This window comes from Erinaceus europaeus, chromosome 8 (genome assembly GCF_950295315.1).
Source record: "Erinaceus europaeus chromosome 8, mEriEur2.1, whole genome shotgun sequence".
In the NCBI taxonomy this organism is placed as follows: domain Eukaryota; kingdom Metazoa; phylum Chordata; class Mammalia; order Eulipotyphla; family Erinaceidae; genus Erinaceus; species Erinaceus europaeus.
The window spans coordinates 86,391,079-86,404,569 of record NC_080169.1 but is presented as its reverse complement, the minus strand read 5'-3'; the positions used below and the strand labels follow the sequence as shown (position 1 = coordinate 86,404,569).

Below are 13,491 nucleotides of genomic sequence, written 5' to 3'. Positions count from 1 at the left end.
AAACAAAGAGAAGTTGAGAGGTAGGGAGAGAGAAAGAGACACACTATCAGTACTGCTTCACCACTTGCCAAGCACTCTCCCTGCAGGTGGAGAACAAGTTCTTCAACCTGGATCCTTGATACAGTAATGTATGTGCTCAACCAGGTGCACCACCATTCTAGTCCTTATACTACCTTACCTCATAAGATTACCAGGGCAAGTCATAAATTTTCTAGATGCTGCCTTGTCCTTAGGTCTTTGTTGATTTAACATGGGTAGTTTTTGAGAGTTCTAGTTCAGCACGACTTATAATTCTCTCAATTTGAGCTGAAATGTAAACTGAAAAAAGTCGTAACAGCTATTTTGTGTATTATCTTCCATTAATATGTTCACCTTATTCATTTCTGCTATGTATATTAATCTTATCAACTCAAATGGTCATGTGTAGGGAATAACCTGGAAGGTGTGTACTCTTCTAGATAAGCTATTTCCTACTTATTAACCATCTTTTTCTATTCTTTATTCTCATTTCTAAAAGTATCACAGGACACTCTAGATGTGTTTGTTCATATTCAATAACATATATGTATATGGTGTAGGAGCATGCTCATATGCATGTCAGACTATGCATGAATATCAATACAAAACACATTTTCTCGGATCTGAGGACGATCTGGCTGTGACATCTGTCACCCCATTGATTGCCAGGGTTGATTCGACTGATCTGGCTGGATAGGCGAGTGTCCCCTTCCTCCCTCACCGCTCCTTGTGTGTCCCTCCCGAAGCTGTGCGCTAGGTTGAAGAGGACAGCCTTCCCTGAATAGAGACGAACCATTCCCCTGCTAGAACCTCCAAACAAGCTCTCAAAATATATTTTCTCAATTCTACCAACAGTTTGAGATAATTAAATGTTTCTTTTTCTACATAGCTGCCTTACCACATTCAAAAGCAAAGCAAACTCAGAAATTCTCTCTATTGAAATAAACATTGCTTACAGAGGGTATTGCAAATAGACTGGATTAGAGCAGATGAAAGACTGGATTGTAATTGTGAGTTAACAGGTACAGTTCTTAGAGCTGGAACTGAACTGAGATGGAAATGTTTGCCAAGAAGACAGACAGAACAGGTTGAGGGTAAACAAGGCTGACAACTCTCTGTGTAGGTATGTGGTCACAGGAACCCAAACGATAAAGTGGAAGGTGGGTGGTACAGAAAATTCATTGTTGGAGGGGGCTGGGTGGTGTTGCACCTGATTGAGTGCATATGTTAAAATGTGCAAGGACCTGGGTTCAAGCTCCCAGTTCCCACCTGCAAGGAGAAAGCTTCACAAGTGGTGCAGCAAGGCTTTGGGTGTCTCTCTGTCTTTCAACCTCTCTGTCTCCCCCTTCCTCTCAACTTCTGGCTGCCTCTAGCCAATAAATAAATAAAGATAATAAAAAACTCTAAAAAAATATTGTTGGTCTTCAACTGACAGTGGTACCTAGCAGAAAACATGCCAATTGTCAGTTATTTTTAAACTTTTATTTATTTTATATGTTAATGCAAAAGCAGTATTGCTGGGATATGAGATCCAAGGATAGAGTGGAAAGAAGACCTGGAAGTTGAGTAGATGTGAAGAGGGAAATTGAGGAGCCAGATGGTAGTGCACCTTGTTGAGCGTACGTTACCTTGCACAAGGACCTGGGTACAAGTTTCCAGTTCTCACCTGTAGAGATGAAGTGTCATGGGTACTGAAGCAATGCCATATGTCTCTATCTCCCTCTCCTCTTTCAATTTCTTTCTGGCCCATCACATTAAAGGGAAAAGAATGAGAAAGCAAGAAAGAGTGAGAGAGGGAGTTGAGCGGTAGTGCAGCCGGTTAAGCACTCTTGGCGTAAAGTGCAGGGACAGGCGTAAGGATCCCAGTTCGACCCCCGGCTCCCCACCTGCAGGGGAGTCACTTCACAGGCGGTAAAGCAGGTCTGCAGGTGTCTGTCTTTCCCCCCCTCTCTGTCTTCCCCTCCTTTCTCCATTTTTCTCTGTCCTATCCAGCAACGACGACATCAATAGCAACAACAGTAATAACTACAACAATAGAACAACAAGGGCAAGAAAAGGGAATGAATAAATAAATAGAAAAAAATTTAAATAAAAAATAAATAAAAAGAAAGAGTGATAGAGAGTGAGAGACAAAGAAAGATATTTTAAATTGAGAATAAAAGCACAGGTTCTAAGATAAGACCACATAGGCTGAAATCCTGCTTCACTGTTTGCCAGCTCTGATCCAAGCTTAGTTACTCACTTTCTTTTTTTAAAAAAAAACTTTTAAAAAATATTTATTTTCTTCCTTTTGCTGCCCTTGTTGTTTTATTGTTTTAGTTATTATTGCTGTCATAGTTGTTGGATAAGACAGAGAGAAATGGAGAGAGGAGGGGAAGACAGAGGGGGGAGAGAAAGACAGACACCTGCAGACCTGCTTTACCGCCTGTGAAGCAACTCCCCTGCAGGTGGGAGCCAGGGGCTCAAACCAGGATCTTTCCGCCAGTCCTTGGGCTTTGCGCCATGTGCACGTAACCTACTGTGCTACCTACCGCCTGACTCCCAGTTACTTATTTTATTATTCATTATATATGCAGCTTATATATAAAGACAATGGAGACAAAACTAGCAAATACCTGGTAATAAGGAGTAAATGAGTTACCATGTTAAGCTCTTAGATCAGTATCTGGTACAGTAAGTACTACGTAGATAATGTACTTATATGAACATCTGTGAGAGGAATGCACAAACAAAAACCTTTCTGAATCATAGAAAACTATTGGTTTTTGAACAGAATTGTGATTCAGACTATATTCATAAATAGTTGGCTTTTTTCCTCACTTATTATATCAGAAATATTTCCAAAGATGTCTTTTAAAATAAAATGTGGCTTTATGTTTTTTATATTGCAAGTTTTATTTGTATTTAACAAATTTATTTATTTATTTATTTATTTATACAAGGTAGAGGGGGAGAGAAAGCTCACAGAAGAAAACTTGAACATCATTCTTGGGGCATGAGATGCCAAAGATCGAACTCAGGATTTCTATTTTTACAGTGACTAGTAATCAGAGCTATGTGAAGAAGAAATTTTTTAAAAGCATCATTTTATACTGTTGGTGGAGATGTAAATAATGTCAGCCATATGGAAAACAGTATGGAGATTCCTTAGAATATTAGAAATGAACCTACCTGTCTGACTTAGCTCACTTAACATAATTCCTTCTAGCTCCATCCAAGATGGGTCAGAGTGTGTGCGTTTATTGTTCTTATAGCCACATAGTATTTATTGTTTATTGTTCTTATAGCTGCATAGTATTCCATTGTGTATATATACCACAGCTTTCTCAGCCACTCATCTGTTGTTGGGCACCTGGGTTGCTTCCAGGTTTTAGCTATTATGAATTGTGCTGCTATAGGCATACACATATCTTTTTGGTTGGGTGTTATGGAGTCCTGGGAGTATATCCTTAGGAGACGAATTACTGGGTCATATGGAAAGTGAGAGTTCTCCAGACTGTCATATGGAAGGTGAGAGTTCTCCAGACTGCTCTTCACAGAGGTTGGACCAATTTGCTTTCCTACCAGCAGTGCAGAAGGGTTCCTCTGTCCCCACAGCCTCTCCAGCATTTGTTGCTGCTGTCCTTTTTGATGGATGCCATTCTCACAGGGGTGAGGTGGTATCTCAGTGTTGTGCTTATTTGCATTTTTTTGACAATCAGTGACCTGAAGCAATTTTTCATGTGTTTGTTAGCCTTTTGGATCTCCTCTGTTGTGAATGTTCTGTTCATATCCTCTGCCCATTTTTTGATGGGAGTTATATGCTTTTTGTTGCTAAGTTTGCTGAGCTCTTTGTATGTTAAGTGAGCTAAGTTAGAAAGATAAAGATGAGTATGGGATGATCCCACCCATAAAAAGAAGTTGAGAAAGAAGAACAGAGAGGGAAACTCAAAGCAGGATTTGACTGAATTTGGAGTAGGGCCCCAAAGTAAAAACCCTGGGTTAAGGGTGAGGGTATATGTTCAGCTTCATGGGGTGGGGGTGGGGGCTTAAGGGGTGAATGAACACAGTATTTTGGTGGTGGAAATGGTGTTTATGTACACTCCTACTAATTTGTAGTCATATAAATCACCCTTTAATTAATATGAGAGGGGAAAAATTGAACCGGTGGCAGAGCTTTATACAAATAATATCAAAAGACATAAATTATGGTGATGTTGTGTGTGATACAGCAAATCCTAACAAATGGAATTTTCAAAGTTAACCCAATGCCAAATAATTTGATTACAGCAATAACTATCTACTGCCTTCTTAAACCCTAAGATAGTAGGAATCTCCCGCTTCCTCTATAGAGCCTCTATTTCCCCAGTCCTGGAGCCTCTAGAGTGGGGCTCACTTTCCTGCATGCTTCTCTTAATTCATACCAAATGATATTGCATCTCCTGATCCCAACCTAATCAACACAATGAGTACCACCTCAGTATGCTTCATTTCAGACTGTGTACAGAGACATCAGGCATGGAATGTCAACCCTTTAGCCTCATTACTCAGGTGAGACCTTTCTTTTCATATGATTCTCTAATCCCATTCCATTCTAGGTGGTTCACTTCCTAACAAGGTCCCAAAACCTAGATGTAGACCAGGCCCCATGAGATAGGGCATATATTCATATGTATCCTTGAGTTAGGGCAAAATATATACCTGAAAGCACAATAGTCTACAGTGAGTCAGTATGAAATTCATAATGAAATAGTGTCTACTTAGGCTTTAGATACCCTCCTCACCTATTTCCTACTATACTTCCCTCACTCACTCCCAAGCTATCCTTATCAAAGCAAGGACTGCAAAAGCTGAATAAGGGCAAGGGACTGGCATACTTTAACGATGACTTTTTAGTCACTATTAGGCCACCCCATCAGCTGGGGACCTATTTAAGGAGTCCTAAGATTCCCAAACAGACATGATGGGCCTAGACCTCAAATAAATCCCTCTCTCCATAGTTACCAGTCATCTCTATCAGAAACAACACAATAGACTCCTTTGTGGGCCCCCATAGGACCTTGCCCTCAACTTGGATCAATAACGGTGGAAAGTGTTCCATCCTCCAAAGGGAGGCTGGACAACATACTCTATGCCACACCTGAGGAAGATGGTTCCTGATACTGGGACAGCATGGAATGTTCTTACTGATGACCACAGAATGTGAGCTCAGATCTAGAAGGATGCAGAGGTCACATAGGCTCCTAAGCTGAATATGGGCCCCAGATCAGATCACATCAAATCAGTGGGGTTTACAGTCAACAATATTTATACCCCTTTCCCATATTTGGGAGTTAATGTCTTCCCTGATCCAGCTTTCTGGTCCTTTTTCCAGCCATGACATCATCTCCCCAGACAATAAATGGGATCCACCTGCATATCAGATTTCAGGCTCAGGAAAAAAAAAAAAAACTAGTATAGTCACAGGTCCTTTGGAATATAACTAAAATATGTCTACTAGCTATCTACAAAACAGAGACCCCCCCCCCCAACTCTTCACCTGCACTACTCCAGCCTTTAAATTCATGATTAGTCGACAACTTGTTTGGCTTTACATGTTAACTCTCTTTTCAGCCACCAGGTTCCAGATGCTACCATGATGCCAATCAGACTTCCCTGGACAGACAACCCTACCAATATGTCCTAGAACTCCGATTCCCCAGAGCCCCTCCCCACTAGGAAAAGAGAGTGAGAGGCTAGGAGTATGGATGGACCTGTCAATGCCCATGTTCAGCGGGGAAGCAATTACAGAAGCCAGACCTTCAACCTTCTGCATCCCACAGTGATCTTGGGTCCATATTCCAGAGGGTTAAAGAATAGGAAAGCTATCAAGGGAGGAGATGGATATAGAGTTCTGATGGTGGGAACTGTATGGAGTTGTACCCCTCTTATCCTATGGTTTTGTCAGTGTTTCCTTTTTAGAAAGAAAGGAAGGAAGGAAGGAAGGAAGGAAGGAAGGAAGGAAGGAAGGAAGGAAGGAAGGATGAAAGGAATCTACCATAGGATCCAGCAATCCCACTGCTAGGCATCTACCCACAGAACACAAAAACGTCAAAGAAATCTATACATGCCCATCTTCATGGCAGCACTATTTGTATTTTTCTTAACAGTCAAAATTTAGAGGCAACCGAAGTGCCCACCAACAGATGTGTATTTAAGGATATTGTTGTACATATAGACAATAATGGAAAACTACTCATATGTAAGAAACAATAAAACCTTCTCTTTTGCAAAATAAATACAGGTTAACTTCACTAGTAGGTGAGATCTAAGACACACAAGCAAGGAATAATGTGGGGTGAAACCTTAATGGACTGAGGTCTTTTGCAGATGATTCAAAGACTCAAGGGGGGCAAAGGAGTGAGGCCAAGGGGGTTGAACATATAGTGCCTTAGGTTCAAGGAGGATGACAGCTGGGTGTGATGACATCCACCTTAGGGAGATGAGGAACTGTACCCCTTTGACAACAACCATGTAAACCAGCAAATCCTTAAATAAAGTGAGTTTAGTAAGGAAGAATGATCCAGAAATACCACTCCTAGGTATACATCCAAAGAACATAAAATCATTAATTCAAAGTAAAATATATACCACAATGTTCACAGATGCATTATTTACAATAACTGAAAACTGAAAGTAGTCTAGTAGTCTGTTGATGACCATCAACAGGCAGATGACTAGATAAAGAAGCATATATTAGATGGAGTATTACTCTGCAATTAAAAAAAGATAATATTGTTTCCTTTAGAATAAAATGAGTGGATCTTGAGGTATTTATGCTTAGTGAAGTGAGAAGGGGAAAGACAACTAAAGGATGGTTTCAATCATATGTGGAATACACAGAAATGAAGCACACACAAAAAAAATGTAGCCTAATTGTAAAATGTTGCTAAGACTTTGTGACCACTATGGTAGTTGTCTGTGAGGGTTATCTCATTATAGTATTAGTTACACTCTAATATGAAATAACTCTAAACTTACTTAGAGTTTAGGCCTTATTTAGGTCACTTGAATTAAATAAAAACAATGTGCTTTATAACTTAACCCCTAACTACTTTAGAGCATAAATTAATGGAACCATGAGAATTAGGATACTGTTTTTTGTTCCTGTGGAAAATTTTTAAGTAGGCAATATGGAAATAAATTTAAAGAAAAAAGAATATGAAATGAATGAAAAAATATGAAAGAAAAATAAATGTTTAGAGATGACAAATCCGTGTCAATATACTTAAAGAAACTGATTTCAACTAATCTAGATTGTATCTAAAATTTATTTTAAATAGGATAACATTTTATCCAAACTGAGTTACTGAGTATTATTATTTTTAAACATTTTATTTATTTTTGATAGACACAGAAATTGAGATGAAATGGGGAGAGAAAGGGAAGAGAAAGGAAGCTGGTGAAGTTTCCAAGCCTTCAGCTGGAAACTGAGGACTTGAACCTTGCTCCTTGTGCACTGTAACACATGGTCTAGTCGGTATGCCACCTCCTGGCCCCATTACTAAGTTATTATATAACTTAGACACACTATTTGACACAAAATCATATTCTTTTACTTTTAATTTTATTCACATTTTGTTTTTCCCTCAAACACAATTAATGTACAACTCCTCACAATTTTTTTCCTAATAAATCCTAACCAATGGATTTTCAAAGAAAAACAAGTTTCCAACTAACTTGGTTATAATAATAATTAACTACTTGTATTTTAAACTCCGTCTAAGACCACAAGGAACCCCTCCAATTCTCTTTAAGATCCTTATTTTTCCTAGTCCTGGACCAACCACTGGGACTCTGTTCCTTCTCTCTGATCCCTTACCCTGTTATAATATGCCTCTGTTGGCCTCAACTAAATCAAAGCTGCCAGTGCTGCATGCCACTTTATGCTGCTCCTGACCTATTACAGCAGATTTCCTCTAACTGAGTCACCAAGCCTGAGATGTCAACCTCCCAACTCCTCTATTCTGCCACCAACTTGCAGATGCTATGATTCTGTCTTGCTTCCTGGGGCAAATGACCTCACCAATGCTTCCCAGAATCTCACCTCTCCAGAGCCCTGCCCCACTAGGGGAAGACAGAAATGGGCTGGGGGTATGGATCACCCTGCCAACATGTTTGTCCAGTGGAGAAGCAATTATAAAAGTCAGAACTCTCACCTTCTGCACCCCCCTCAATTTTTTTTTTTTTTTTGCCTCCAGGGTTATCACTGTAGCTCAGTGCTAGCACTATGAATCCACTGCTCCTGGAAGCTATTTTTCCCATTTTGTTCCCCTTGTTGTTGCTCTTGTTGTGGTTGTTATTGTTGTTACAGCTGTTGTTGGTGGTTAGGACAGAGAGAAATCGAGAGAGGATGGGGACCACAGAGAGGAGGAGAGAAAGATAGACACCTGCACACCTGCTTCACCACTTGCGAAGCAACCCCCTTACAGGTGGGGAGCTGGGGTCTTGAACCGGCATCCTTACGCTGCTCCTTGCACTTTGCGCTATGTGCACTTAACCTGCTGCGCTACTGCACAGTCCCACCCCCAAAGAATTTTGATCCACACTCCCAGAGGGACAATCAATAGGCAAGTTTCCATTGGAGAGGATGGGACACAGAACTCTGTTGGTAGAAACTGTATGGAATTAGACCTCTATTCTCTTACAACCTTGTAAATCAACGTTAAATCACTAATAAAAAAAAATAAGGAAAAAAAAATATTGGGAGGGTTGTAAGTCCCGCTCCTAACACACACAAAACATATATGTTGTAAGGCAGTCACCATAAACTCAGTCTCTAAATTCTAGATTTTGTACTGATACATATAGTAACATACAACTTTACATGCATTTAATTGTACATTAGTAATAAACATTTTGTTAAATATGAATAATTCACCACTTACCAAAATAAGCCCTGATATTAATGAGGAAGTGCCTGTCAGGGCCACATAGAACTTCGGTGTTAACGTGTTCAAAAACATGCTCACTGGAAAAAAGAAAAGCAAGAGAGAGAAAAAGGGAATGTATGAGTATGCTAGTAAAACCAAATCACTCGTCTTTCTAGTGAAATAATCTGTTTTTAATGACAAGAATTTGTTAAAACATAATGAAGTTCCATTTAAATGATTCAATGTTACAGACTCAGAATATTAGGTTCAAATTACATGTCCTGAAAGAAAATAACTACATATGGAAAACAAAATGATTTTTACATTCTGCCTCCCAAACTACTGTCACAGTTTTCATAGATTTCATAATCACTGAGTTGAATCAAAGCTGGTTACTAAGTTGTCGATGAAAAAGAGAAAGGGCTCAGATATCAGAGATACTGATCAATCAGTAAGAATTTCAACTATAGAACAAATGAAAAATAACTACTAAACAGCTGTAAAAGACTTTGATACTATGGCTGTCACTATAAAGAATAAACTACAAGGCTAGGGAGACAGCATAATGGTTTTGCAAAGGACTCTTATGCATGAGGCTTGGAGGCCCCAGGTTCAGTTCCCAGCACTAACATAAGCCAGAGCTGAGCAGTGCTCTGGTCTTCCTCTCTGTATCTCTCTCACACTTAAATAAAATAAATAAAAATAAAATTTTTTAAAAAAGAATAAACTGCAGCAAATCCTAACCATGGGATTTTCAAAGTAAATCAAATTCCCATATAACTTGGTTATAATAATAACTATCCATTGCCTTCTTAAAATCTAAGACAGCAGGAACCTTCCCATTCTCTATAAAACCCATATTCCTCCCAATCCTGAAGCCTCTGGGGCGTGGCTCATTCGTCTTCATGCTTCTCTCCATACCATTTGATACTGCATTTGCTGATCTCAACCAGATGAATGCAACCAGTAACACTTGGACATATCTTACTTCAGATTGTGTCCAGATACACCAGGCATGCGATGTCAACCCTCCAGCTCCATTACTTGGCCTCTAAGTTGCAAATGCTACCATGATGCCAACCTGACTTTCCTAGACAGACAACTTCATCAATATGTTCTGGAACCCCACCTCTCCAGAACCCTGACCCACTATGGAAAGAGAGAAATAGGCTAGGAGTATCGATGGACCAGCAAACACCATGTCCAGCAGAGAAGCAATTACAGAAGCCAGACCTTATACTTTCTGTACCGCATAATGATCCTGGTCCATACTCCCAGAGGATGAAGAATAGGAAAACTTCCAATGGAGGGGATGGGATATGAAACTTTGGTGGTAAGAATTGTATGGAATTATACCCTCATCCTATGGTCTTGTCAATCATTATTAAATCAATAAAAAGTAAATAAACTGATAAAAGTTAGCACAATTTTACTAATTGTCCACAGCTACTTAAGATCTTTACGTCATTCATCAAAATAAGTAAATTCAATGAAAAATAAGCCACTGAATATTAATATGTACCATAAGGGCAAATTCTAGCCAAGTTGATAAGGCTGTCTTTTAAGTAAGAATCAGTTACACATTACTCGGGTGAGACCTTTCCTTTTATAGTACACTCTAATTTCATCTCAGGTAGTTCACTTTCTAACAAAGTCCCATAACCTAGATATACACCAGTTTCTGTGAGAGAGAGCTTATGTGCACATGTATCCATAAACTACTGCAAAATATATACCTGAAAGCAGAAGTACACTAGAGTTTGCAGTGAGTACCTCCCTAACACTTCCTCTCCACTATTCCAAGCTTGGGATCCACGATTGCTCAACAAATTGTTTGGCTTCATATGTTAACTCTCTTTTCAATCACCAGGTTCCAGATGCCACCAGGATGCTGGCCAGGCTTCCCTGGGTTGAAGACCCCACCAATGTGTCCTGGAGCTCAGCTTCCCCAGAGACACACCTTACTAGGGAAAGAGAGAGGCAGACTGGGAGTATGGACCGACCAGTCAACGCCCATGTTCAGCGGGGAAGCAATTACAGAAGCCAGACCTTCTACCTTCTGCAACCCTCAATGACCCTGGGTCCATGCTTCCAGAGGGCTAGAGAATGGGAAAGCTATCATGGGAGGGGGTGGATTATGGGGATTGGGTGGTGGGTGGTGGGAATTGTGTGGAGTTGTACCCCTCCTACCTTATGTTTTTGTTCATTAATCCTTTCTTAAATAAAAAATTAAAAAAAAAAGAATCAGTTACACATTTTAAAAAATATTTTAAACTTTATTTTATTTGATAAGACAGAGAAAATGAGAGGAAAAGTGGATTTTGGAGAGGAACAGAGACATCCACAGTCCTACTCTGTCACTCATGAAGCTTTTCCCTCCTGGTACAGACTAGGGGCTGAAGCCCAGGTCCTTGTATATGCTAACACATTCCCTTCACCAGGTGTGTCACTGCCCAGCCCCAGCCAGTTATACATCTTATAAATACATTAATTTTAGGGACTGAGAGATGGCTCACCCAGCATAGCACACATGGGAGCACTTGAATGGGAAAGGTTTCATAAATGGTGGAGTGATACTTCAGTGTCTCTCTTAACTCTTTTTCTGTCTCTGTCATCCTCTATCTTAGAAACCAAAAATTGGGGATTCCACCAGGAATGAAGGAACTATGCAAGCATGGAGGCCCAGCAATAATCCTAGTAGCAAACACACACATACAGCAAAAGAGAGAAAGAAAAAGAGAGGGAGAGAGAAAGAGACACAGAGAGAGAGAGACAGAGAGAGAGACAGAGACTCCATAGCAGTGCTCTATCATCCATGGAGATTCTCTAAGTTGCATGGTGCTCTCATGAGATGTCTGGGATTGAGCCAAGGGTCTCACACTCAGTATGGCATGCACTCTACTGGGTGTGCTATCTCCCAGCCCCTTACACATATTACCATTTCTATCTACATATTGTATAAAACTGTCTTGCCAAAAGTGCCAATTGCCTTAGAGGGTTTTATTGCACACATATTCACATTTCTCTATTGAATTTACATGTGGAAGAATATCACATGCAGCCTGATCTTTGAGTAGAGGAAATCAGAGGTAGGATGTCATTAGCATTTGTTCTGAGCTCTGCCTAGAAAGTAGTCATTCATATGAGAGAAGGCTCCATGCCCACTCATGAAATAAATAATTTTCTGTTTCTGAGTGATGCCATAAGCAAAGAGTGAAAGCACAATCAGACATGCTTCCCCCTCTAGTCTAGCTGAAAAACAAATAAGCCAGCAATTATAATAAAGTTTGATAAGAGCAGAGAAAGGTCATATACACAGCTGTTTTGTTTGTTTGCTTGATTTATTTATTGCCACCAGTGTTATCACTTGGGCTCAGTGCCTGCACAACAAATCCTCTGCTTTAAACAGTCATATCTTTTCTCTTTTTGATAGAGACAGAGAAATAGGGAAGGACAGAAAGCGAGAGGCACTTGCAGCACTACTTCACTACTTGTCAAGGCTGTCCCCTGCAAGTGGGGAACAGAGGGCTTGACCCAAGATAGTAGTGGATGGTGACGTGTGCTCTCTACCCCTCTCATGGTGATATTTTTCCTTATTTATTTTTTAATTAAGATAGAGACAGACAGAAACAGGAGGAGAAATAAGGAGAGAAAAAGAGACATGAAGCCTAGTCCACCACTCATGAAATTGCCCCTTGGGTCTGGGGGCTCGCACCCAGGTCCTTGCTCATGATAACTTATGCACTTTACCAGTAGCACTACTGGTCCTCTGGGAGCAAAAGATGTAAAAATGAGTTGATGACTGAAAAAAACGAATTTGCTAAAATATAAAACTAAACATTCCAGTAATTTCCATTTATTTTGTTAAGATTATATACCATTACCTAGGAGGTGGCACAGTAAATAAAATCTTAGACTCTAAAAAATCCCTAGATCCCTGATTTCACATGATTTCACATGTGCCAGAGTGATGCTTTTGTACATTTATTTGTTCATTAATAAGTAAATGTTTTAAAAATACTATGTTGCATCAATAATTAATATTAAAAACATATTTCACTTATATCCAGTTATACAGCATACTAGAATTCTGAGAGACAAATGAGCATTAAATTAAACTAAGAAACAATTAGGAAAGAAGCAAAAACAAAAACATTTTGAATGTGGGAGACAGACATTTTAGTAACCTCTTAGTCTCCTTGATATGATGCTTAAAAATATCCAGATACAGGATTTGGCAACTCCAGGAATAAGAAAATATTGTGGATGCTTGCCACTTCAATTTTAAATATATTTAAAGTGTATAACAAAGTGTTTTTACATATTACAGAATTTTCACTTCAACTCTATGATGCTGATGTTATTCTTTACCTCATTTCACAAGTAGAGGCTGAGTAAACACTTGTCCCCAAAGTTCAGTCTCATGGAACCACAGGGTACACATGGGAATAGTGCCAAAATAGCACTAAGCAACATAATACTAAGAGGAAAACTGTAGCCCTGTATTAGAAAAGGAAAGGAACTCTAAGTAAAAGATGAAAGTTTTCAAAATTGTAACTTATTTTTACCTCTAACCTCTAAA

The 13,491-nt window shown here is 39.5% G+C and overlaps 1 protein-coding gene across 6 annotated transcripts in view; it reads right to left on the bottom strand.

The window, feature by feature from the left end:
- The window catches only part of ST7 (suppression of tumorigenicity 7), a 339,787-nt gene that overhangs the window by 152,739 nt on the left and 173,557 nt on the right, over positions 1-13,491 (bottom strand). For all 6 annotated transcript variants that reach the window (XM_007525439.3, XM_007525440.2, XM_016189276.2 and 3 more), the window contains exon 2: positions 8,925-9,007. In XM_007525439.3, coding sequence (XP_007525501.1) covers positions 8,925-9,007 — 83 coding nt within the window. The remainder of the gene's footprint in view (positions 1-8,924; positions 9,008-13,491) is intronic.